The sequence below is a fragment of the Cryptotermes secundus genome, unplaced genomic scaffold (assembly GCF_002891405.2).
Source record: "Cryptotermes secundus unplaced genomic scaffold, Csec_1.0 scaffold870, whole genome shotgun sequence".
Lineage (NCBI taxonomy): Eukaryota > Metazoa > Arthropoda > Insecta > Blattodea > Kalotermitidae > Cryptotermes > Cryptotermes secundus.
The window spans coordinates 275,248-303,206 of NW_019743163.1; the positions used below are offsets into that span (position 1 = coordinate 275,248).

A 27,959-nucleotide genomic window follows, 5' to 3' on the forward strand; every position below is an offset into this window, starting at 1 on the left:
AATATGTGGATTCTGTAATGTTAATAATGTACGTAACATCAAACTAACTTGTGAGTGACATGAAGCCATAAAATTGAAGTACAAAATACTCGCTCGCCATGTCATAATTGTCCTTAGGGTTTCCAAGCACTGTACATGACACATGAATGGCAAGCGCTGACGTAACGTACTGACTGCGCGTTCTGATAAAGCCAACTACATAAGCACGGCTAGGGTGAATCGCGGCACTCAAGGACAAACATAGATAAGGCCTCTCAGCTGATAGGTATAGTCCGTAGACCCGATAGAAGACCACGCTTTTCTCGGGCCATTACCTCCGTAACCGTTCAACTTTGGACATAGGTGTTTTGGGTTATATCGGCATACTTTAACATAAGGAACACCCTCCCGAAGTTTGGTCCATTCCTCCTGGGACACCCTGTATATGTATATGCTTACAGTGCGGACAGTCTTGCTATATTTGTGTGCATGCCACTTGATGATGATAGTTTTATGGTCGAAACATATAATGTATTCAGGAATATAAACAAAGTTTTTAAAAATAAGTTTAAGTGACTCTCCCGTCATGTGGAGTGGCACTGTATGGCGGGCACACGGTATATAAGGGGCCTGCTGCAGTAAAGTTGTTCCCAAGGTATGTTACACACAATTTAAAATAAATCACGTTATACACCTGTGTTTAGATAATTAACAGATGTTAAATGTTCTGCAGGAAGATTTGCATTAGCAGGGAACAACGTCATGGGCAGTGAGGCGTACAAATTCGCAAAGAAAATGCTTGGAAAATGTGTGTACTGGAAGGTGGAGTGCACTTCTCCACAAAGATTTACAGTTGTGCCTCTTAACGAGCCCGCCCAGCTGCGACCGGTGTCCATATCGAACAGGTGTTCTCCCGTCAGGTATGTTCTGTTGCAACGAACACATCAATACTCTCGGTCTGTTTGTTCTGACATGCGTTGCGAAATGTCGCCATCTTACATCCACTCGTGCACAAGATGGCTGCTCTGGCTGGCGGATACTGCCGATCCGGTACCTACTGAATAGCAGGATGGGTGTGCCCCAGAATCTATTTCGACGCTGTGAAGATGTGAAGGAAACCTTTAACTTTTCCGGGAATCAAACCCCGATTCCGGGGCTACAGTGATGTGTTCAATTAAGCACAGGGGCACCTCTGCTCCTCTTACCCTTCAAGAGCCCGAATTTCGAAGTGACCGTTGCCGGAAATAATCATAAAAAATCATCCAAGCTTACTGGATGCAATTTATTTAAATACAAAATGGCAGAAAAAATTCATTTCTGATTATAAACATTGACGAGATCGTTCCAGTGGTTGGCATCCCTGCTTCGCATCATTCGGGAGGTCCCAGGTTCAAGTCGCGACCCCCAGACCGTCTATCCTACCTCAAGTATTGAGTGGTTTCCTGAGTCATTCCAGTAAAATAGTGGGACAGAACCGACTCCTTCCACGTTCTTTCCAGTTCACTGTTTAGTGATCATCATAAAATTCGATGCTAGAAGCCATTCGCCAATCACCATTTCACATACAGATGTTACGGCACACGTTAAACCGGAAGTGAAGGGTGGTTCCCACTAGACTCCCACACATCCAGAAGGATACAGAGTAGGGTTTAGGGAAAAGTGGCAATGTAGAGGAGCTAAGGACTTCACGAGAAGTTCGCAAATTTGGTTTTACCTGTACCCATGGATTTCGGCGATGACAAGAGTTTCCTTGCATTACTAAGCAGTGAAACAGAACCTGACAAATTGTGCCATTATTAACATCTGCACACAGCCACTGGGCTATTTGTTTATTGCCAGTGCGGCCACTTCTGGCCTATTGTATCAGCCCCAGATGATAGGTGAGGGTGATTGTGGAGCAGTTGGTGGAATGAAGATTGGCAGGGGAAACCGAAGTACTCGGAGAAAACCTGCCCCAGCGCCACTTTGTCCACCACAAATCCCACTTGACCAGACCCCGGAATCGAAACCGGGCTGCCGCAGTGGGAAGCCAGCCACTAACCGCTTGAGCTATGGCGCGGCCTGAAGCCATTGGCCTAACTTTACACTGCTTTGGTCATGAAGGGTTGTGCCAACTGCTGACAACCACTCTGTACAGGTATCTGGTTCTTTGCTTACACCGTTAGACTTTACCGTTGAGAGCGCTCGTAAAAAATAAAAAGACCGTGTACTTAGTTGAGGATCTGTACGTATCATACGCCGATCTCTGTCGCGGGTCCGTCAGAAGCTTGCAGGAAATGACGTGTTCTCCATCATCCTTGAAGCTTCCGTCTCTTAGCAACAGATTAATATTCCAACAAGGTTTCACAATTGCAGAGATTATTATAGTCTCTGGGCTGCCTGGGTAAGGCTACTAGAAGCCAGTTATTCTCGCGTCTGCATTACACCGCAGTCCTCGTCTTCTCCCGCCCGGCGCGTAACAGAGCACAGGGCAAAACTTGTCACGTGCGATGCATTTCCTACAAGAATCGTAACAGATCTACAATTCATGAATTGGCAACTAAAATACGAAATTTGAGAATGACTATTTCGAAGAAGAAAAAAATACAGAACATAACAAGTACAATGAGCCCTCGGTAATCCGGTCACGGTTAAGGCCGCGCCATAGCTCAAGCAGTCAATCGCTGACTTCCCACCGCGGCGGCCCGGGTTCGATCCCGAGTCTAGTCAAGTGGGATTTGTGGTGGACAAAGTGGCGATGGGGCGGGTTTTCTCCGAGTACTTAGGTTTCCCCTGTCAATCTTCATTCCACCAAATTCTCCATCATCATAATCACCCGGGGTAGGCTACAATAGGCCAATCAGTGGCCGCCGTGCCGAGTGGACCCAGTTGGACTCCACCCCCCACTATGGGAATTAAAAAAAAATAATCCGTTCACGGTTGATTCGGATGTAGGATGATCCGGATCGAAACATGAAAAATGAGAAATTCTGTTCACGGTTGAGTACACATGAGATTTAGGAGCAAGAGGACTTTCGGGCTGTGATGAGGGCAGCTGGATCTCGGAATGATAGAATGGGGAGTTATGGACTAAGTGGTCTGCCTCAGGTCACGGACTGGTGACGGGATCTTGTGAACCTTCGCTGGGAAGTTCTTGCTACACAACCGGCGGTTTCTCACGAAGGGCTGTTTCATTAAGTTAGGGTACGTGGTACATATAGTTGCACTGATAGCTCCCATGTCTATTACATAAAGCAAATGAGAATGACGCGCTTTCTAATGCGCCTCAAGCCAATTGCGTCGATTATTATTTAACATAAACCGGAACTGTCGAAGCTCGTGCCGGAACTACTTGCGGAGTCAGGTGTGACTTGCGCGGGGAACTAAGAAGGAAAAATTGCCTTAATCAGGTCATAGTCTGTAATGGACCTCAGTCGGAGCAGAAACTTTTCCACATGCAATGATCTGATGCCCTGCATACTTAGCGTGCGTGTTTCTCTCTTCAGAGTAATCCGGTTCTTATAACGAACAAGCAGTCAGCACACTAACACACGAAACCTGAAGGCGTAAACATCAGCACCATTACTCGTCTCCTCGCTGACGACCAAAGAATTACAATAAACTATATACCGAAAAGGTCAGCGTACAGGCATCTCTCCTAACTCGTATTCAGGAGGTTCTCCGTTCGAATCTCCGCCCTTATACGCCTATTGCAATCTTCCCCAGTCCCTCCAGGCCATTGCTGGAATAGCACCTGGACTACATTGAATTTCTTCTAAATATTATAAACGTCCAGTCCGTACCTCACAGGAAACACATTACGTCTCCGCTACAGAGCCCAACCGGTTACTGCTGTTTGGGGAAACAGCCGCTGTTTACTGTGAGAACCACACGGAACACACAGATACACTCTGTGGGCAGAATGCAGTATATATAAGAATTCAGTCCGTACCTCACAGGAAACATTACGTCTCCGCTACAGAGCCCAACCAGTTACTGCTTTTTAGGGAAACAGTAGCGGTTTACTGTGAGAACCATACGGAACACACAGATACACCCTGTGGGCAGAATGCAGAATTTTAGTGTCTTAAAGCGGGTGGTACATAGAGATACCACGGGGGTTTAAAGGGTTAAGTGACGACCGCTTCCTTCCAAATCCTTTCCAATTCATCATTCACCCTACCAATCGACGCTATGAAGTGTTAGTGCTGCCAGTGTGGTAAAATATACCGCCCCCTCCTCTTCAAGAGAACTGCTGGAAGTCTGTCGCTCTCATGGCGCTGAGGTCTCAGAAGCGTCGCCTGCAGAACTGACCAATGTTCGTAGTGGTCCTGACGAAGTGTCAATCCCTACTTCCTCCTGCCCCGCTGTTCTTTGGTACAGGTCATAAACTCACATTACATAATTCGATCCTAAGCACAGAGGCATCGTGCAAATCGCCAAATCGCCCAAAAACGGAGGGTTTAAAAACAATTCCACCGTGAGTGCAGTGTTCTTCATGCGGGACTGGAAGTCACAGCAGCAAACTCGCGACATATCTCTTCTTTGTTTCTATTCGCCATTTTGCACTAAGTCACGAGAAAGAAGGAGTGGCGGGCTGACATTTGGAGGGAGAAGAGAGACAGATATGGATGGCTGTTCAACAGCTCTTTCATAGCACAGATCTGAAAGTAGACAGTGAACTTCTTGCCTGGCTGAGTGTAAATACCTCACTGACGACCCTGCATCGTGAAACTGGCTACAGATTTCGCATTCTTCACAATAAAAATCAACGAACCTGAGAACAACACTGCAGTGTTATCCGTGGCACTGCCCCCGTTCCCCCCTCACCCCTACGCTTTTCATATTTACCAAAGGAAGCTCGCAGCTTCCAGCAGGTGTTGGCGCGCTTGCTTCGCGGTGGTCTGACCACTTCCTGCCTTGCCCTCAGAGGCATCCCGCACCTGTCTAATTGGTCTGCACGATCCAGCTCTGTTTTTCTGTTATTCGGATCGTCTCGCTCTGCATGACACCAGTTCATCCCAGTAGAGGGGGGAACAGGCCCTGGAGGTCCACGGGTTTGTGAGACGTCGAGGCTCCCACATTTTCTAGGCAACTGAATCACCTCGGGCTTCCGCGCAGTGAAACCTAAGGCTCCGTGGAGAACTTGAGGATGAATGTGACGTCATGTAGTGCGGTTTCGGAGTAACCTGCTGCCTTATCTTCTGCTACCAAATAGGCTACGACTCCTAAAGTCCGTCTGATGTACATACAAAGTGGAAGGGGGAGATAAGAAAGTAGGGGGTGCAGCAATGAGTGGCTCTTCACGCTAAGAACGAGAAAAACAGAAAACTTCCGGTTCTAAAATTTCTCAGGCAGAATTAAGAAGAGAGGGAATGAAGGGGGAATACTAAGCCAGTGGCCTGGTATGTCATTTTCAAGTATGGACGTAATTCATGACCCCAGCAATACTCACTAGCCTCAGTTTCTGCATCACAAGTGCGAGACGCTCCTACAAAATCACCAACGGCTTCCTGTCACTTCCTTGTGTCATAAGCAAGTTACTATGCACTGGAAATGCTGCTTCAAGTTAAATTATAACTTTACGTCGTAAAGATGGGCAATCTTAACAGGCTTATCATATCGATTACCTTACATCTACTACACAGCCCGCAGAATGTATAAATATCTGCAGTATACGCAAAACGTAGCGGTCGCTGAGAGCACGTTTAGTGCAAGAGAAAATATGAGGAACTCTGGTTGAGAAGTTTAATGCCCTAAATAAGGTCACTTAAAGGTTGTAGTACCTAAACTCACGACGAAAAATAACAGCAATAACAGTTACTGGCGGACATCACTAGATGGCGCTGATGGTGTGTATCCATAATCGTCATGTGTACGTTACTTCCTCAACGTCTGAAGCTGGGCTAACTTCTACGGCGCGTCTTCGGAAGATAAATCACCGTCAGACACATCACAAGGACACTTCATGTGGCTCGCATTTTATCAGGAGGAAATCAAAAATAAACACGAAGACAAAACCACAATACAAATATTTAGAATATTTCAGTTAAATTGTCAGATCTTCCTGTCTGATTAGAAAGTTCAATGTGCTTTCCCTTTCGCTAGATGTTTATCCAAATGTCGAGAAGTCTTGTCCGACAACTAAAATACACAGTCACGGAAACTACAGATTTCTGCGTCATTCTCTGAAATCAGTTATCGAGTCTCAAGTTATAAGATTTCAGAATATGCAAAATTCTGGCAAAAGTCACTTACTCGTTGACCCTGAGAATGGAGGCATTACCTCCCTCCGAAACGTCTATTACCTTCTTTCGGGCCACACGATATCAAACCCAAAGAGGACAATAATCTTCATATCCTCGTACTATTCAACGGCGTACTTCTATCTGCACATGTTCTGTAACATCGAATGATATAAGTTAATCTGAATTGCCTACTATGACGAATGAGAAAGTCGTGGCATATTTCAAATTACTATCCTGGCATTCGGCTAGAAATTCTGACGAGAACCATTAAAAACACGACAGAGATTCGAATCCGTCACCTCTGGGATTGTTAGCGCTGTAACGTCCAGTAAGCAATATGTTTATCTGAAACGTTGGTAGAACTATTCATCTACCAGACTGTACGGTATCATAACCCATAAGACAATAATACGAATTCTATTCCGGCTTTTCATTTTATTCCTGTCAATGGACACTGCATTACACAGCGCACTGTAATAAATTCTGGAATCAATTCCGCTTAATTAACATTCCCCTGTACTCTTTTAAAAGGTATGCTCTTTTTTACTCATTATTCAACTGGCTCTCCCCGCCGCACCAATTGCAGCTCCATAGAAAAGCAAACGAAACCCACGCGGGGTCTTCCCCTCTATGCGTTGTAACATGAGGTGGACAGTTTTACTTTCTGTTAGTGAACACAAGGCCTTGTGCTGCTTCTGCATGCATCTCATACCACTGACTTGTCACATTCATTAACACCGCGAGACTGCCATTAGTGCTCCAGCGGCCATTTGCATCTCAGATTTTCATAATTACAAGACAAACAAGAGGCCCGACAAAACGTCTGTACAGCATTCCTGTCACTCCCAAGAGAGCCTGTCACGTTGATTGGACCTTTCTAGTTATCCATTTATTTATTCATTCAATTACTAAGTTTGTTACTTTGTTTGTTTCGTTGTTATAGTGGTACGTACAGGCTGAATCACAGCAACTATAGGGTGCACTGAACATTCTCTCCGTTATCTCAGGAAACCTTCATAAGCACAGCTATAGGCTGCGCTGAACATTCTCTCCGTTATCTCAGGAAACCTTCATAAGCACAGCTATAGGCTGCGCTGAACATTCTCTCCGTTATCTCAGGAAACCTTCATAAGCACAGCTATAGGCTGCGCTGAACATTCTCTCCGTTATCTCAGGAAACCTTCATAAGCACAGCTATAGGCTGCGCTGAACATTCTCTCCGTTATCTCAGGAAACCTTCATAAGCACAGCTATAGGCTGCGCTGAACATTCTCTCCGTTATCTCAGGAAACCTTCATAAGCACAGCTATAGGCTGCGCTGAACATTCTCTCCGTTATCTCAGGAAACCTTCATAAGCACATCTATAGGGTGCACTGAACATTACCTCCGTTATCTCAGGAAACCTTCATATGCACAGCTATAGGGTGCGCTGAACATTCTCTCCGTTATCTCAGAAAACCTTCATATGCACATCTATAGGGTGCACTGAACATTACCTCCGTTATCTCAGGAAACCTTCATATGCACAGCTATAGGGTGCACTGAACATTCTCTCCGTTATCTCAGGAAACCTTCATAAGCACAGCTATAGGCTGCGCTGAACATTCTCTCCGTTACCTCAGGAAACCTTTATAAGCAGAGCTATAGGCTGCGCTGAACATTACCTCCGTTATCTCAGGAAACCTTCACATGCACAATGATTGGGACTTGATTTCCTTGCAGTTTTCTGATGACGGGTGTACAGGTATACTAACAACTGTGACGTAACCGCTACGTCACAGTCAGAAAACCACTATAGCCCTTCAGTTTGGAACTTCCATTCGTTCATTCGACGCCAAGCCGCTACCAACATACATGACATCACAAACACAGAACAAACGCACATAGACATTCATGCCTTGAGTAGGATTCGAACTCACGTCCTCAGCTTTCAAGGGCGCGAAGACAGTTCTTGTGGTAGACTGCGTGGCCAGCGCGATCGGTTTGATTTGGGACTTCATTTTGCTTGCGCAAGATACGAAGGCTCTGGTTCTTAGGGTGGATGCACTTTAAGATGGAACGACTTTGTTTTGGGCAACCCTAGCCGTAGCGCGTGGAATTGCCCCCCCCCCAATTCAGCTGGCCCCAGACCGGAGGGGGGTTTCTCAGGATGAGTAGTCACGAACAAAAGCGAGGAGCCAACGAACGAGTGCTCGGCCATCATTTCGTATTTTCCGTCATTCTTTCAGTTCTCTCTTCCTCGATACTGCTGCCGCCCATCCGCCCGCGGCCATTCAGTGGCGGCACGTGAGTTACGTCATCGACCATAATTTCACGGGCAACGACGACATCGCTACATTCAGATGGCCGTGATGCGCAGAGCGCCGAGGAGATGTTCGCATCTGTGGAAGAGGGGGCTAACACAAGCAGGTGCTTCACAAATTGTAATTTCACCTGTCATTATAATGACGGAACATACTGAAAAGGATAAGATTATGTTGGCATATAGCATGCATGGCAGTTACACTGTTACCTGAAAACCTCTAGGAATGACGACTTTGAAGTCGTCTACATAGATAGGAGGATAACATTAATATTTCGCAAAACTTACAGAAGAAATCTGATTTGTTTCATTCTGGTCCGTCACACTAATATTATGAAAAAGTTAAATAGTTCCGTTCAGTGTGACTGGTTATGATTTTCTTATTTCAATTATTCATTATTCAGAAATAATAAGAGGGACGACACGAACCCGCCAGCTTGGCTTACGAATTCCAATAGAATATTAACAAACTAACTATAAATATTTAAAAGTATTGGAACAGCCGCTGTACTTGTAAAGACTTTAGCTTTTACAGCCAATTGTATATTATTTATATTGTATGTATATATTTTGACTTTTAGAACATGTACTGTAATAGTGGCTTCTAACTGTATTGGTGTAAAGGTGTCCCTCTGAAGATGGTCTCTGAAGACTGAAACATGTAAGGGCATGAATAATTGAAATAAGAAAATCATAACCAGTCACACTGAACGGAACTATTTTAACTTTTTCAATTTTACAGAAGAAATGTTCATTCCTGAAGCGCCAAGACGCCATTATACGTAGGTTGTCAGAACTCTGTCTCCGTTTATGGGTAAGAGGTAAAGGTAAATTTGTCCCTGTGCTTAATTAATTAAGTACTACTACATGAAGGCGTATGGAGGAGTGGATGTAAAGATCCACGTTTTCTCGACCTCGATACTGGTTGGAGAATCGTGATTAGCTTCACGCCAAGGCCGCATTACCCCCGGAAAAAGAGCCCCCGTCACCCATTGGGTGGACCGCAGAGACGGTCTGGACGCCGCGGAGAAGAGGAAATTCTTAATCCTATCAGGACTCGAACTCCAACCCCTCGGTCGTCCAGCCCGTAGCCAGTCACCATACCAACTTTGCTATCCCCGCTCCTCCTTGTATGGTCAGGTAACATATTGGTACGTAAAATCTCCCTAGGAAATTCAATATATAGAAATAAATCCCAAATATCACTTGCATGTGTAGTTCATACAAAATTATAACAAATGTTTTATGCTCTCAGATATATGAACTTCTGTAAAGTCCCAAAATGTCAACACCTGCCACAGGTGGGGTCACAGAAATACATATTTAATTAAAAAAAAAACATGCCTGGACACGAGGATTAGTGAATGCAACGCTCATAACATCTTCGATTTTCTGATAACACAAGCGAAACAGATTACCCTGTTATCATTCTCATATTTCCAGTTTCCATTCGTAATTTTCATCTACCAAATCCATAAATTGTCTTGGAAATGCAGAAACAAATTAAGGTAAATCGGAGTCAACTCGGACAGAACCACGAACCGTCACTGCAGTTCTGTTTTTAGAACTATAGTTCCGTTTCATTAGCTAGCCGCCTCTCCATGTATCAGAAAATCAGTGAAGCCATGCCCCAACATGCACAAAGGCCGCGGACCGTCCTCTCGGGACGGGCGTCCTCATAACGAGCTGCGATGGCCGGTCACGCCTGCCCTGCGGCAGTGTGGGAACTCTTGACGTTTCGTTGGACTCCCGACAGGAGCGCGCTCAGGTCCAGCACACACGCTTGCACTTGGGATATACAGCCGTGTACAAATTCAGTCCGTATCTCACACAAAACACGTAACCACCACAAAGCCCAACCGGTTACTACTGTGTAGGGAAACAGTCATTGTTTATTGTAGCGGAGACGTGACGTGTTTTATGTGAGGTGTGAACTGGATTTACATTATATATAATTCAGAAGAAATCCGATCTTCACAGGGTTAATGCGCACTAAATTGCATATTCTTGCAAAAGTGTGAAGTGTCTTGCCTGTGAGGTTAGTGTAGCACAGGGATATCATTCGTTCAAACTTGCCTCTCCGTACTCTCGTTCTCAAATTGCAATTCTGCCGCTGGGCAGTTACCGCCTTCAAGACATAAGGAGATATATCACATTTACTTGTAACTTCCTTTACGGTTAAGTAGATTGTAAATTGGCAATAATAATAATAATAATAATAAAAAAATATAAAAAATTGCAATGCCACGGCACTGTTGGTACTTGGTTACCAACTTTACCTTGCAATGTAAAAAGAGTAAGTAAAGCTATCCCTGTAACCGGCCTTGGAGGCCCATAGGGTTGTGAGATGTCGAGGCTCCCACATTTTCTAGACAATCGGCTCATAGATGGCGGAAAGGTTGTCAGCCTTACGCGCCGGCCGCCCTTTACCCCCAAGAATATTCCAAAAATATTCCTGGTACTCATTTCTGTTACAGGCTGAGTGGATCCCAGGGCCATAGTGCGGCTGGAAGGATTAGGTCAACTGAAAAAATCCAATGACCACATCGCGACTTAAACCCACCACCTTCCGGCTTGTAGCATAGTGCCTCAACCAACTACGCTACCGCGTGCGCTTAATGTTTATATATTATGTAAAAAAATTCAGTCTTCAAAGGGTTAACGACATTACAGCAACTCAGCAGGAGCCGGGATAGCGCAGTCGGCATAGCGATTGGCTACTGGCTGGACGACGAAGGGGTTGGAGTTCGAGTCCCGGTGGGTGCAAGAATTTTCACTTTTCCATGTCGTCCAGACCGGCTCTCGGATCCACCCAACCTCCTATCCAAAGGGTACCTGGGAATCTTTCCCCGGGGGTAAAGCGGTAGGAGCGTGAAACTGACCACTCACCTCCAGCTATTGCCGAGGTCTAGAAAATGTGGATCTATACGTCCAGTCCCCCATACGTCTTCATGGCGTAGTGCTTAATTTGTTATGCACAGGGACAGCTTTACTTTCACCTCAATAATAATAAGTAGGAGAGCGTCAGGAAACAAGAGTGCATAGCGGGCTGGAACCAGTCACGATATGATGCTGACATCTGTCTGTAGAAGAGACAGGAAGTTTAGTGCCCCTGCCGAGGCTCTGACCGGGCACCTCCTGCATGCAAGTCAAACGCAATACCGCCTTACGTAACGTCGGCTCACCGCAACAGGCGCGGGCGCCCACAGCTCGGGAAAGTGAAATCGCATTCCCGCTTGCATAACTCGGTGACCCGCAGCGAGCATATGTGCAATGCGAACATAACGAAGGCTCTCGAACTCCACTTGCCCTAACGGAACGCCCTCAGTCCCTGACAGCTCCGGTGTTTACCGCAACGAAACTGAACGGCGTTGTCACGAGTGAGGAATGCAAGTATGGTACAGGGGTGCTGCATCTGAGATATGAGGAACCCCATCTTTGGGGACACATTCATCGACGCTAAAGATGAAGGCGATATATTCCTCCTAAACATCCGTTCACCTTCACCGGATCACAAGCTCTGAAAGTACCGAAAAAAGCCGTGAACATCTGTCGTGATAGTCAGTGTTGCAACCGAGATTCGAACCGAAAACAAACAGGAAAAGCTACGGCTTGAATCAAGCAGCTAAGTAACGTAACAAATGAAATTTGTCTTTGTGCTTAACTTAGCGCAACACTGTGATCAGGTATGTGGAAGTGGAGGTATGGATACACACGTTCTTAGCCTCGTCACTAGACGGGGGTTTGTGCTCTGCTTAGCGTCTCGGTCACTTTATCCCTGCAAATTAAAGCCCAATACTTATTAGGCAGGCCCCAAAGGTCTAGAAGCATCGGAGAAGAGAAAAATTCCGTCTCCCTGCTGGGAATCGAACTCCGGCCACCCGGCCTGTAACCCAGTCGCTACAGTCCAGTGGCCGAGGTGACCTCGCTTTCAATTTCGCTGTAACGGGGCTTACATTGTGATGCAAAATGTCCCCTCACGCCTAAGACACACATTTCTCAGTCCACAGTTCATAATTACATCTGGTGTTAAAACATAAGTTCAGAACTTCAGCATTAGCTTCGAGCTGGAAGACAGGGGTTCGGTTTCCGGGAGGGGTAGAAATTGTTCCGTTCACCTCTATGTCCAGACCTATTCTGAGACCCACCCAGGCTCCTATCCAGCGGCTACCGCCAGCTTTTTTCACGTAAAATGAGCGAGGCAAGAAGCTGACCACTCACCTCCATCCAGTTAATGTGTGGAGCTTCACCGCCACCCCCATACGCCTTCGTGACTTGATGTTTTGAAATGAACGCAGAAATTGCTGGCATGTTTACTTCCGAAATAATACGCCAGTGGAACTGTTTTCATTATCCATACGGCAATAAATATGGAACTGAGGCAGATACTTAACGCATTTCCCACGCTCCAGCACGAAACGAACGCCCACTCATCACTTAAAACGGTGATGAGCGCGACACGATGTGTCGGGCTGAATGACCTTCAGCTGCACAGGTATGCACGAGGACACGTCACGAGATGAAGTCGTCATTCTTATGATATGTGGGGTGCATATTCAATAGGGGTGTCCTGCGATGCTGCCTACACAGAATACAAAGCATCCTACAAAGTGTGTCGGGAAAATTCGGGTCCACAAGCGCCTTCACGCCATTTCCTGGCTGGCATTGTGGCACGAGAAACTGCTCCTTATTACATTTTCAACCGAGGTGTATTTATCGCCGAAAACGGTATTACGGGGAACATATGTGAGCCGAGATAGCTCAGTCGGTATAGCGACTGGCTACGGGCTGGACGGCAGAGGAGTTCGAGTCCCGGTAGGGTCAAGAATTTTCTCTTCTCCACGTCGATCCAGACCCGCTCTGGGCCACACCCAGCCTCCTATCGAATGGGTACCGGGGGCTTTTTCCCCGGAGGTAAAGCAGCCGGGGCGTGAAGCTGACCACTCATCTCCATCTAGTGCCGAGGTTAAGAAAATGTCACCTTCTTCAGGGTCGAAGGGTATACCAAGAACAACAGCATAAAGCAGTTAGCAGTCAGAGCTGGCTTCTTGCTGGGCCTACTCTACGGCAGTGAACACAGTAAAAGGTAAAGGTATCCCTGTAAGAGGCCGTGAAGGCCCATAGGGTTGTGAGATATTGAGGTTTCCATATTTTCTAGACAATCTACCCATAGATGGCGGTAAGGTTGTCAGCCTTATGCGCCGGCCGCCCTTTACCCCCAAGAATATTCCTGGTACTCATTTCTGTTAGAAGCTGAGTCCAACCCAGGGCCATAGTGCGGCTGGAAGGATTACGGCAATTGAAAAAAAACCAATGACCTCATCGGGACTTGAACCCGCGACTTTGCGGCTTGTAGCATAGTGCCTAAACCAACTACGCTACGCAGTGAACACAGTAGGCAAAATATTTATCTGCAAAGTCGGTAGGCTTCCATTATGCCATAAAGGGTCAACTCCGTTTTGGTGCGCGAGAACGTCAAGCCTACCAGAACAAGAGACGATTTTGATGAAACAGATGAGGCCGTGTCAGGCTGAATCACGAGTCGGGTCCGTGGAGGCAGTCAGTAAAGAGGCAAGACGAAAAGGGAAAAGGAGAAGCCGATTGGCTCAACAGTTGTGCAGCAAGCGAAGGCGCCAGTGCCACAGCCTTCAGCGACCAGACAACAGCCCACACGGCCTAATATGGCGGTCCCTAAGCTGCTGAGATTAAGAAAACCGCACCATGCATCAGGCCAAAAGGAAACCATGGAATTTATTACCTGAAAACCACTCTCGCTTTCATGGGGTAAAATTGTTATTAACATCACCCTAAACAGGAAAGTAAAAACGTTTCACCCTCCTCCACCCCTCTCTCCCGGCGCCGTCACTTGCACTTTCGGCAGCAGGATGTGGAGGGGGGACACGCACGCACGCACACACAGACGCCGGAAGTCAGAGGGCGATGTGTCCGTCTACAACTGAACAGATACAACAGTTTCGTGTGCTATTGATTATTTAATGACGCCAGTAGCGGACACTACATAGCGTGAGTTATAAAAGGTAAAGCTATCCCTGTAACAGGCCGTGGAGGCCCATAGGGTTGTGAGACATCGAGGCTCTCATATTTTCTAGTCAATCAGCTCACAAATGGACGTGAGGTTGTAAGCCTTACGCGCCGGCCGCCCTTTACCCCCCAGGATGATTCCTGGTACTCATTTCTGTTAGAGGCTGAGTCGACTCCAGGGATATAGTTGGTTGGAAAGAATAGGTCAATTTAAAAATCCAGTGACCCCATCGGGTCTCGAACCCGCGACCTTCCGGCTTGTAGCATAGTGCCTCAACCAAGTACGCCAATCTAGCGGCTAATTCGTTTTCCTCCCCATGAATCTCTGCCTCACACATACACAAGTATCTAGCTATGCCGGGTGCTTTGTGGCTCCCACAAGCTCAACTCTGGCACACATCAGTGCTAGCGGTGCAACTGGACACAACACAAGACAAAATTAATGCAGAAATAAAAACAGTAATTCGTAACATCCACTAACCCTTGCACTTTTCATGCAATTATTTACAGATGTGTTTAAAATTTGGATGTATGCTCTCCAAAATCCAGCGGCCACAGAGCAGTAAAATTTGGCACAAATATCAACTTTATTTGGACTGCAATCTCATAGGAAAAAAATCACTAAATTAGAGAAGAGTCGGGTTGTGGTCTGTGTTCATTCGACATGGAATGAATGGATCTGAAGACCACGTAACAGATGGAAGTGTTAACTCTAAACACAGCTTCTGAAGCAGGAATAGTTTAACATCATGGTGATGATGATGATGATGATGATGATGATGGTGATGATAATATTTCTAGAAACCTCACATCCGTAATCTCGGACCATACGAATACATCACACTCAATGTGAAAAGGAGTGGCGAGGCGTTGGTGACACAGCTTACAGAAATTCATTTGTGTCGCTGTGTCATCACGGATCCTGGCGCATGTCTTACCCATGCTCATGCTTACAGTAATGTCAAGGTAAGAGAAAACATACTGTTTTCCGAATTACCTCGCAAGACACGAAATCAAGTTCCCTACTATGAAAAAGCATTAGGTCTTTGTGTGCATTGCTGCTGAAACCGGGAACTCAGCACTCACTCAGAAAATGAACACATTTATGAGTTGCGGCTCAGCCCTGCTTGTCGCCATGTCTAGTTCTAGTCTACGGTCACTGGGGAGAACTAAACATAAATGGGAGGAGTGCCGGGTATGAACTGAAGTTCTCTTCAGACTGGCCGTGACATAGCTCAGGCGGTTAGTGACCGATTTCTCGCCAAAGTCACCACAGTTCAGTCCCAGTGCACTTCAAGTGGCATTTGTAGTGGACAAAGTGGCACTGAGGCAGTTTCTCCTCCGAGTAATTCGGTTTCCCCTACCAATTATCATTCCATCTATCATTAGGAGTTCCTACGGCGGTACAATTTGGCACAAAATTCGGTTCAATAAAGGCAGAGAATTTTCGACCAACACGGTAACTGGACCCCTTATGATTGAGTTAGATAAGTACTCAGTGTTTACATGTACAATTAGATATTTGTAATAATTATAAAAATGTAACCCGAGGTATAAATAAAACAGCGAACTGTGTTGAATTTGAAATTTCGCCGTATAAGCTGTAGCGTAAATTGTAAAAAAAAAAACGTAAAATTGTCACTGCGCCCAAATAATGCAGCACTGCCCTCTGAAAACGTACGGGCGAGTAGATGTACACGTATATATCAAGAGTTTCTTGACCTCGCCACTAGCTGGAGGTAAGTGGTCAGCTTCACGCCCTGACCGCATTACCCCGGTACTCATTTTATAAGAGGTTCGGGGGGTCCCAAAGCCGATCTGGACGAAGTAGAGAAGAGAAAATTCTTGACATTACCGGGACTTGAACACCGACCCCTCGGTCGTCCAGCCCATAGCTAGTCGCTATACCGACTACGCTATCCTGACGCCATAATTTGTACCGTACAACTATAATACCAAATTTGGTTTGAATCTGCAAGGTAATATCGGAGAACAAACATCAACACACAAGTGATATCGGCATTATGTGTTTATTTCAAGAAATGTTTTTAACAAAATTATCAGTATTGGGTTTTCTAGTTAATTCCGCACAAAAACAAATCGAATTTGAAAATGTGTAAATAAAGAGCCCGGATAGCTCAGTCGGTATAGCGACTGGCTACGGGCTGGACGGCCAAGGGGTCAGAGTTCGAATCCCTGTAAGGTCAAGAATTTTCACTTCTTCACATCGTCCAGACCGGCTCTGGGATTCACCCAGCCTCCTATACAAAGGATACCGCGGACTCTTTACCTAGGGGTAATGCGGTCGGGGCGTGAAGCTGACAACTCACCTCCAATTATTACTGAGGTCAAGAAAACGTGGGTCTGTACATCCACTCCCCCCTAAGTCTTCATGGTGTAGTGCTTAATTATTTAAGCAAAACTTCACCTTTTTAGTGTGTAAATAAGCCCTCCTGGGTATGCGTGCCACTGAATGAGTATGCTCATGGATATGATTTCAAATCGTGTGTGGACTCGTTTCTTACACGGCAATGCAATTACACATTGGAAAGCTTGTGCGGGTTCTACGGCCGGCGGTGGGGTGGGGTGGGGTGTGCTAGCTACAGGCAACAGGTACCTTTGCTATGCAGGTCGAGGCCACTTCGAATCTCGGTTCGCGTCCCAGACTTTCACATCCCCGCTATGTACCACGTACTGGCCAGAAGCCTTCAGATTTCACGCCTGGACACGGGCAATGCGGTGCAACGCTCCGCCCGCCTCACCAACTCTTCCATAAAACAGGAGGAAAAGTGTGATCAAAACTCGTCCTTTGCATGGTGAGTTTTTCTTTGTAAACGGGTAATTCAGAAAGTAAAGGCAATTTAAGTTCATGTTTTATCATATCCAAAAAAAAAAAAAGGACCGCGCCATAGCTGAAGCGTTTAGTCTCTGGCTTCCCACCGTGGAGGCCCGGGTTCGATCCCGGGGTCTGGTCAAGTGGGATTTGTTATGGACAAATTGGCTCTGGGGCGGGTTTTCTCCGAGTACTTCGGTTTCCCCTGCCAATCTTTATTCCACCAAATTCTCCATCATCATAATCACCCGGGGCAGGTACAATAGGCCAATCAGTGGCCGCCTTGCCGAGTGGGCTCAGTTGGACTCCACCAAATATCCGAAAAAAGACAAACAGCACGGTTTTTCATAATAGTGACGGTTTACGCGCTGGACGACCGAGGATTCGGAATTCGAGTCCCGACAGGGGCGAAAGACTTTTCTATCGTGTCGCCTGACGCCCACTCGGCAAAGCGATGGGAGCGGAGGCGCAGTTTAACATGGGTCCCGTGATACCACACTGATGCCAGTGCGCATCTCGTAGGAACCTGGGAAATGCCGCCTCCCCGTGCGCTGTGGACTCTGTTGAGAAATGCAGACTCTTAAGCCCCCCCAACTGTAGGATGGGAGGCGGGTATCCGACGCCTTAAAACGGGGTCCTTTGGCTAGGGGAGTAAAACCCGACAGAAGATCCAAGCCTTCAATATGGGGCTTGACAAGCCCGCTCCGTAAAATTTAAATGTTCAGAAACACAAAAGAATGGTAAAGCTAAACTAAAAGGGCCCGTTATATCAAAGCGAGAAAGAGAAATCTGGCCGGGAAGTGAAGCTGGCCACTCGTCTCCAAGCCAAAGGATGTGACGTTGTACCTCCAGGTTTTGCCTAGGGCTGTATCCGTAACGTCACTTTCCGCGTAGAAGGAAGTAAAGGTAAAGCCGTCCACTCTGCTTAACTAAGTAAGCACTACGCCACGAAGGCGTATGGGGGAGTGGATGAATAGATCCAGGGTTTCTTGACCTCGGCACTAGGTGGAGGTGAGTGGTCAGTTTCCTGTCACTGCTGCTTTACCCCCAGGGAAACACACCCCGGTACTCTTTGGATAGGAGGTTGGGTGAACCTCAGAGCCGGTCTGGACGATGTGGAGAAGAGAAAATTCTTGACCCTTCCGGGATTCGAACTCCGACTCCTCGGTCGTCCAGCCCGTAGCCAGTCGCTATACCGACTGCGCTAGAAGGGATACATCAAATTTAAATGAAATATCCCCAAATTCTTTCATTAATCCGCAAAGTATTACAAGGTTCTCGTCCTGTTTGGATCGTATGCCCATACCGTGTGAGAGAGATCACATGTCCATCGCGTTTAGCAGTGTTCCTGTTCTCCGCTGGGAGTACCCACGTGTCGTCACGTGTCGTCTGTGCTGTGATGCAGTGTAGTCTGGTAACTTTCGGATAATCTGTCTTCCTGATTTCATAATTTCGCTCCTCCTTACTTACTTACAAATCTGCAGCTACTCAAGAAGTTCCCAGCATTTTATGGAACCCGAAGGTTCATTACGATGTTCACAAGAGCCCTCCACTGGTCCCTATCCTGAGCCAGATCAATCCAATCCATACCATCCCATCCTATCTCTCTAAGCTCCATTTTAATATTGTTCACCCACCTACGCCTTGGTCTTCCCAGTGGTCTCCTTCGTTCTGGCTTTCCCACCAATATCCTATATGCATTCCTCTTCTCCCCCATTCGTGCTATATGCCCTGCCCATCGCATCCTCCTTGACTTGATCATTCTAATTATACTTGGAGAAGAGTACAAGTTATGAAGCTCCTTATTATGCAATTTTCTCCAACCTCCTGTCACTTCATCTCTCTTCGGTCAAAATGTTCTCCTTCCTTTCTTCTGCCTTTGGTTTCTCTCTGCTTCTTTCCCCATCTGTTGGCACAGGTCGGACCTCACATCCACACAGCAATAATTACAGAGAACTGAAATACCAACAGACCGCGCACTGGGAGACGAATATGAAGACAGCAACACGAGCTAGGAGACCGCGCAGTTTGGAGACGTCTGAAGGCAGCAACACGAGCTAGGAGACCGCGCAGTTCGGAGACGTCTGAAGGCAGCAACACGAGCTAGGAGACCGCGCAGTTTGGAGACGTCTGAAGGCAGCAACACGAGCTAGGAGCGAGGCCGTGTATGTGCAATGGCAAACAACATCGAAGCGCCTAGGTTTATGAAGAGACTACAGAGGAACAGAGAGACCACTCTGCAAAACAGCGGACAGAAGTATGTCTCTGTGACACTGTCGTGACCGAGTGAAACTAATTCGTGATTCATTTGCCACGGATGTTACCGCGTGTTACGATGATTAAGGGGGGGGGGGCACACGCCAATTGCTCGCAGCACACAGGCAGGGAAATGTGCGTACAGAATTTTGTCGGAAGGCTTCGAGGAAAACGATGGGCCCAATTTACCTCTCGAATGCAGGCCTGCACAGCTAAGTCTCCACCAATCAGTTATAAAATAATCAATTTTTAAGTCATTTAGCTATTGCTATGTAACTATACGTGCAGAAATTAAATATTTGGAGCGCGGTAAGAGTAGTTCGCATTTAATTAGTCCCTTCTTGCCCTACAAAAATGAAAATAATATGGAATGAGGTAAGATAAATATGAATGAGAGGTAGGGTGAAGGTATCCCTGTGCTTAGCTAACTGAGACACTTCACCGCTGTGGCGTATGGGGGAGTGGATGTATAGATCCACATTCTCTTCACCTCGGCACTAGCCGGAGGTGAGTGGTCAACAGCCCCCGGTACCCATTGGATAGAAGGCTGGGTGGGCCCCAGAGCCGGTCTGGACGACGTGGAGAAGAGAAAATTCTTTATCCTACCGGGATTCGAACTCGTCCAGCAAAGTAAACATGAATGGGCGACGAGAATTTTTAAAGGAAGTCAACTTGGCCTATTTGATTGCAGGATCCTGACATTTAGTCTGCAGGACTAAGAATAACAGGACATCCGATCTCCATTACTGCATTAGGACCCACGACCTCCCGATCGCGATGCTATGATCTAACAATTACGCAACTCGGGAGGGGGAGGGAGGTGAACTGGCCAACTCTGGCTGCTTATGGTGACCAATCTTGCCGTTCGTTCGCCGGTTTGCAGTCTGCTGCTGTTTTCTTCGGTGCGTTACTTGTCGGTTTCTGTCCCAGTAGCAAGACTACAGCGCCCCACGGTATGCTGACAGATGAATGATGAATTTGAAGTACAAGGAAGTGGCCGTAGACTGATCGAGATAATATCCCGGTATCTGTTTGGGAGGGGCTGAGGAAAACTATGAAATACCTCAGTCACTACAGCCGGTTTTCTAGCTGAGCAACGCACCGAGGACCTTTCGGATACGAGTCTAGTGCATTACCTGCGGATAGGCTGTCCGGTACAGCGTACTGTTCTGTTCTTGCTGTTCCCATAGTCGATTTTATTATGAAAACTGCAGTACTTGCATGCAACAGAAAAACCCCAAACGTCAACTCAGTGTAAACATGGTCACTACTAATATTAAGGATCAATATTTGCCATGTGGCACTGACATATCGTCAAGGTTCTCCTCGGCTTCTCATTGTCCCAGTTTGCTCAAGGAACACTGAATAAATGAAGTATTGAGGGTAGAGGAGAACAAGGCGCCTAGGAGGATACAGCTGCTTTAGAACACAGAACTGCATAATGACAGGACATTCGCCCACAGCAGTCAGGGCGACTAAATAATGAAACAGAACAGGTTAAAATGTAAATACAACTTTGGCGAAGTTTACTTCTATGTTTATATACTCTATTAAGCCGGTCACGGTAGCCGAGCGCCTGAAGCACGGACTGCCTTCGTTCACTCAGAAGCCGGGATCGTGGGTTCGAATCCCACACAAGACATGGATGTTGTGTATATGTATACTTTTATTCTCGGTTTGTGTTGTTCTGTATGTAGGTAGACGAGGTGGTCACTGGTCCAAGGAGTCCTACCGTCTGTAAAATCATCAATATATAAAAAGAAAACCTCGACACCGTGACGATATAAGAGGAACAGATTTAGTAAAGTAATTCGTCTAATTATATATGTTTCACGTGAAGGCCGTGGCCACATCTAGAGCCGTATAGCGCTGAATTATAGGATAATCAGTGAATAATGAACTGGAAGGGATGCGCAAGGAAACTGCCTTCGTCTAATTTAAAATAATTCCTCGATAAGTTGTCTGGAGAGCGTGAGGAAAACCACAAAAAGGCAATCAGGACAGTGGATGTCCCGGACGACAATGAAACCTCGCATATATAAGTTCAGACCGTTACCACTACACTAACCTGCTCGGTCTACATTCTCAAGGTTTCATAGCATAACAACGTAATAAAACAAAAAAAACAACAAAAACAAACTCCGTGATTTTAGTCCGCAAGCGAATTATACCGACCGAGTGACCGCCGCTTGTCGGCGAAGTTGGTGCCAACTTTTGCGGATAGAGGGTGTCACGTGGTCAGTGCAACGAATCCCCACGGCCGTTAATTTCGGTTCTCTAGACCGCAGCCGCTATTTCCTTGAAATAGCTCCTCAATTATCATCACGAGGCTGAGTGTAACCCGTTCCAGACCCAATACTTCTCAGAAAAAATCTGGTAGCGCCGGGAATCGAAACTGGACCTCTGGATCTGTAGCCAGGAACGCTGACCACTAGACCACAGAAGCGGTTACAACACAGTAATAGTTAATCATATCTCAAAATGCTTCCCAGATTTGTAAGTACGGGGTCTGTTCTCCTCTGAACTATAATTCCTTTGTGGTCTTCAGATATTTACAGAACAGCGTGGGTCACGCTCTGGGAAGTCCCGTTCTGCAAACGGCTGTTTTGGCAGATCTGGATCAGACCCTTAATGTGCGTAACGGTGAGTAATTACAGACACGAACTCTCTACCGTGTCCTGTAGGGTACAAGTGAGTGAGCTGGTCATCAGAGGCCGTACCAACGCAATTGTTAACGTGGGCCCTTGCAATGGTGATCTGTGATGATAAACTGAGTGCAACTACAGGGCCACGAAACTAATTAAGTGGGTAACTACACAACTGACTGACTTACCAACAACAGACTAAGCTAACTAATCAACAAGAAACCGGACTTCAACACCTTTAACACCATAGACATCTTCAGAAAACTGATCCTGGGGATGAAAAGCGTAAGTCTCACGTTTGACTTGACGTTCTCACGGCGGTTTGTGGCATGTGTCGCCTTGCAGTCTGGTAGATAACTTCCTCCGTAACATTTCTATCTAGCAAACTACACTGAGTCAGACCCCAGGACACTGTAACTTTAATAAACTCGACTTGGATGTTACTAGCAATGAGTTGGGCTTATCTTCATGCAGCAGTGTTTAAGTGTGGCAGAATTTTCTACAGAGACACTCATAAACGGTGACTGACGGTGGCACCGTTCGTGTTCTGATGCTACAGGCTTTGACCTGACCTGATCGCAAAACTAGATCAGTCATACGTACAATTTGCATATAATTGCTTTGTGTATACGGTGAAAACTACAACGCTGTTATTCTGCACTATAAAATGAGAAACGAGGTCGTTTCAGCAACACACGCCGGGGTCTGTTACGTGGCTTTCTGTTCTGTTACCTTCGAGGAAACGGCTCAAAAACATGGCTCGTTTCCACGGGTCCACATGGGACCAGAAGCAATTAACGTTTCAGTTTCACACGAACTAAGCAATTCACTGATTAAGGAGCCGGCCACTGGACAGGGCCCTGAATAACTTACTGGTACCTTCCATCACCAGTACGGTACCTATTTCTCTTAAAACCCGTCTTGATAGTACCATGTGTGTACGTGTAACTAACAGACGAGATTTGGATTCGATATTTGATGTAATGACCGCTTACAGGTCTTACTACAAATTACTAGAGCACTCTCGCTGTTACACACACTAGTATCCTCAGTGTATCACAGTCTCCACTAGCCGTTTCTTGGAAACGAATTTTAAGACAGGAGCTATAACATTCTCACCGACTTATCAAGTCTTCTCTTCACAGACCGACTTTCAGCTGAACACTAAACTGATGACAACTGGGTTGTCTCCGTTATAACATCTAGACACGAAAAGCATAGAAAACAGCTCTTCCATTGTTTCGTGCGTGTTTACCACACCGTCGTGTAGCAACGGTCTAGGACCACAGAAAACACAGCTTCCCTTACAATACCTGTATTTTTGCGCGTATCCATGTCATCGGGTATTGCCTAGCAACGGCCATTTCTCTTGCCCCACAGTTCTTGCTTTGAGCAAATATGCTATAGCACCATCACGGGACAAGCCTCAGTCTGCATAACCTGTCTCCAGACCAAGATTCCAAAAACGTAAAGTCACAATTGTAATGTACCGATATATTTCTCATACTTAACAAAATGTGTGCTTCTCATGCCACATTCCAACGAACTCGTTTAGACGGATTTGGAAAAGGGAACATCCAGGCGGAGAGGCACGGTCTCTCGATTATGCTTACACTTCCTGTGCGGAGGGCAACAAATGCATATTATCACTTGGCATAGAACGAAACTATAGTCACGCTATAACCGCGCCATAGCTCAAGGGGTGAATCGCTGGCTTCCCGACCCCGGGTCTGGTCAAGTGGGATTTGTGGTGGACAAAGTGACGTTGGGGCAGGTTTTCTGCGAGTACTTCGGTTTCCCCTGCCAATCTTCATTCCACCAATTGCTCCACAATCACTCTCACCTATCATCTGGGGCTGGTACAATAGGCCAGAAGTGGCCGCAGTACAAGGGACTTAGTCCTACCCCACTAACGCTATCAGTAACAAAGGGAGCCATGTTGCTTCTGTTCCAAGATCAGCAGCTGACACCAAAGGAAGGTTATCGGCATGCCCATCATAGGCAAGACGCAGTTACGTGACATCTGAGGCTCCCATGGCAGTAATCTTCTGGGATGTGACGCCGTCTAGGCTGGTAGGATACCAACTTTTCAGAGGAAGCTGCTACTTCCATCCTCAGGGCAGAAGAGAAATATCTGAGATTTTCACATCGGTAGCTTCTGGAATGTAGTCTGGGCGAAAGGTAACGTTTCCACCCTGAAGATGGATCAGACTTCCAACACAACTGTTACGTCCCTAGTCACGAGTGTATGACGTCACGCACTTGCCTGAAGCCAGTTTCCGTGCATTAACCGGGTATTAGTGAATTTCCTTCCCCGTTCATTGTCTTATACCAATTATTCCATTTACGTCACGCATTATGGCTATAAAACGAGAACTATGATATTCGCTTATTGAACAATATATTGGGGGGGGGGGAAGTGAAAGTTGTGAACAATGTATATTTTCTGTCACTGTCTGTCTCGCACGGTTACGGTGTTTGTCCTCGTCTAGCACTCGTGAGTGAGCGAGTTCATTTTCGCGTTTACCGTTACAAGTCGCTTTCGTCCGATCTGGACTGTTCAAGGGCCCCCATACACACACAGTTTGGCCTCCCGTTCGGCCTGCACAGTTGAAGACTGAAAGGCAAAACTGACGTGTGTGGTGCGGCCCGCCGGCCAATCGTTTGGACTCTTGGCCCGTAGGAAAACCGTCAGTTCTGCCTGCAGGATGTAGCACGTGACAGGCGGAACGTACTTGTGTGACGATACCGGCAGGCCAATCGCTCAGTTGCTGCTGCTGTCTCGTGTTCTTCAGTACTGTTTCGCGTTGTGGTCATTGCTCGTGGTATTTTGAAACTTTGTGCTATAGCGACATGGTCGAAGGACTTTTTAGTGGAGTTTATCGAAGAATTTCGTGGTCATCCTTGCATTTGGAAGGTGAAGAGCAAAGAATACCACAACCGTGAGATGAAAAAGAATGCTTATTTAGCACTGACGGAAAAAATAAAAACAATTGACCCCCAAACTAAGAAGGAAACTGTGTTGAAAAAGATCAACAATCTACGAAGCAGTTTCAGGAAGGAACGGAAGAAAGTATTGATGGCTAAGAAATCTGGAATGAGTAGCGAAGACCTCTATGTCCCGAAATTGTGGTACTACAAAGATTTGTTGTTCCTGGTAGACCAAGAAGAGGCCTTGGACGGGTTTTCAAGTCTTGTTAGTGATACGGAGGTAAGTGGTGTAATTAAAAATCAAACTTTTATTGCATGTTAACAATTATAGATTACAATGCTAAACACTAAATAATTCTGTGCATGTGTACGGAATCAGAGCCTTCTGCCTGGATGTACTGTTTTTAAAAACAGAACTTATCTTGCCATGGAACTTTTCCCTCGTTGTTGAAATACTGCAAACACAACTCTCTTACAAGTTTCGCATCCTGGGTAGGAAAATCCCTGTCGTCTTTCCAGATCCATAAATTGACTGCAGCGATAACCAGGCGTAACATTCCCAGTTTCAAAATCCTCGTCATCCAAACACTCCAATGGTGTGTACCGATTCGGAATCTTGATGCGCAAAAAATTATGCAGGGCACAACACGCCATAACAATATGGCGGACGCTAGTCAAATCTATGATAGAGATGGGTTTCTGTAATACTGCAAATCTCTCCACAATTATACCAAAAACACTTTCAATCCTTCGCCGAGCTCTAGACAAACGGTAGTTGAATCTTACGGGCTGGTGTGTTTACTTTACGGCTGAAAGGCTTCATGATATCTTTCCTCAGTGGAAAGGCATCATCTGCTACAAGAACAAAAGGCATATTTCTCCCAGCAACAATTGTTTCCTTTGGCACATTCAAACTCCCACTTTCGAGTGTCCTGTAGAAGTCTGTGCTTTGAAAAACTCCACCATCGGACACGACCATTTGATCCAAAACTGAAGTATAGTAACTCATAATTGGCGTTTGCAACCCGAAATAAAACCTGGCTGTGGAAATTTTTATAGTTAAAGAAGAATGATCCAGCCCCTGGAGGAGGCGTGATAGCCACATGTTTTCCATCCATGGCTCCTATGCAGTTGGGAAACTGCCACCGATCTTCAAACTCCTTAGCAACTTTCTTCCACTCCTCTTGCGATGTAACCAGATGACAGAAGGCACTGAGAGGAAGAGAGACACACATACACACAGAGAGGGAGATTAATATGCTTGGGGTGTAACTATATTTTTGTGTTTTGTTGTTTACAGGACTTAGAAGAAACAGAACAAGAAATTACACAAAAGTCAGCCTCTCCAGGCATTTCAGCGCAGTCCTCTCTTTCAAATCCAAATGCAGAACTAAGCATCAGCATTGGTCCCATCTCTTCCTATGGCTGTTCATTCAAACGTAAAAAGAATCTGCCTGCTAGTGATCAGATACTAGTGGCAGTGGGTGATCGACTGACTCACGTGAAAAGTGAGGACAGATTTGACTTCTTTGCAAAAAATGTCGCTGCCAAATTACGAGCATTAGGAAATAATGAACAAAGGGTTTATGAAGAGAAATTAATAAATGACGCTCTTTTTGAAGCAGAGCTTGGATCGCTTCAATCAATACCGGTACTGGAGCATGCTATGCTCTTGGCCCTTGGTCAAATATCTCTTCGGGTTCCATCCACGATGATTGCGTGGGTCACTACTAGAGAGGCGGGTCAATATTACCCTACTTCCTTAACTCCTGCCTGGGCTATAGTAACTGTTGGGCATGAGAGACTTTTTTTAATGTGTGTACCATGACAGTTTATTTATCTTCCTGTATTTATAATGTTACCCTCACTTTTCATATCCTATGTAGTAAAAATAAAAATGTTCAAAGAAACTTGTTTCCATGATTTATTCTGACCGTCTTACAGTGCATACATTTATTCACCTTACTCTTCTCTCTTGCACTACATGTTTCAGCACTGAACTTGTTTCACTTACTTGCCTTGCAATACTTCCTCAGTACTTTGCAGATTGCCTTGCAGGTCTCAGGAATCACTCTTCCCAATACTTGAGGAGAGATACGAGTAGAAACTTTCAGGTCTTCAAGGATTCTTCCAGTAGCTAGATAGCGAAGGGTTGCTGTCAATCTTTCATTGGGTGTGATCGCTTTTCTCATGTTCGTATCTTCTTTTTTTATGTATGGCGAAACAATACTCAACAGTTCCAGGTAAGTACTTTCATCCATACGCAGGTAGTTGCTCCAGTCTTTTGGAAAACATTTGAGTTCTTGAAGCAAATCGATGTGAGTGAAACGATTTCTTCTTTCTAACCACTGCTTGGTCCCTAACTTGCGTCTGCGTTTCTTTCTTGTTAGCAATACACACGCCATAGCTGCACATGCAAACAGTTCATCAACTGTAGACATGTTTTAACAAATAAACAAAACTGCACTGCACTCGGCAACATAGGCTGGAAGCCTGCCGGTTTATCTGCGCGTGTATGGGGGAGGAAAGGGAGGTGGTAAACTGTCACAGAATTTAATTGTTTCTTGCATCCTGTTGTGTATTTAATCAATATTAGAGTCAATTTTACCGAACACACAACATATTTTTATTATTATTATTACACTACATGTTTCGACCTCAAGAGGTCATCCTCAGGTGTACGAACACAGCTGTATAATTACACGTAATCACATTCGTCTTTTCACTTATTCGATCCTGTATC

The 27,959-nt window shown here is 45.9% G+C and overlaps 2 protein-coding genes across 5 annotated transcripts in view; one reads left to right on the forward strand and one right to left on the reverse strand.

Moving 5' to 3' along the window:
* LOC111873968 overlaps nucleotides 1–27,959 on the reverse strand; it is an 88,747-nt gene that overhangs the window by 32,486 nt on the left and 28,302 nt on the right. The gene's annotated exons all lie outside the window — the stretch shown is intronic.
* LOC111873969 lies at nucleotides 24,918–27,114 on the forward strand. The gene is made up of 2 exons (XM_023869086.2): nucleotides 24,918–25,496; nucleotides 26,517–27,114. Exons 1-2 carry the CDS (start codon nucleotides 25,233–25,235, stop codon nucleotides 27,042–27,044), a joined length of 792 nt encoding a protein of 263 aa, XP_023724854.1. The 5' UTR covers nucleotides 24,918–25,232; the 3' UTR covers nucleotides 27,045–27,114.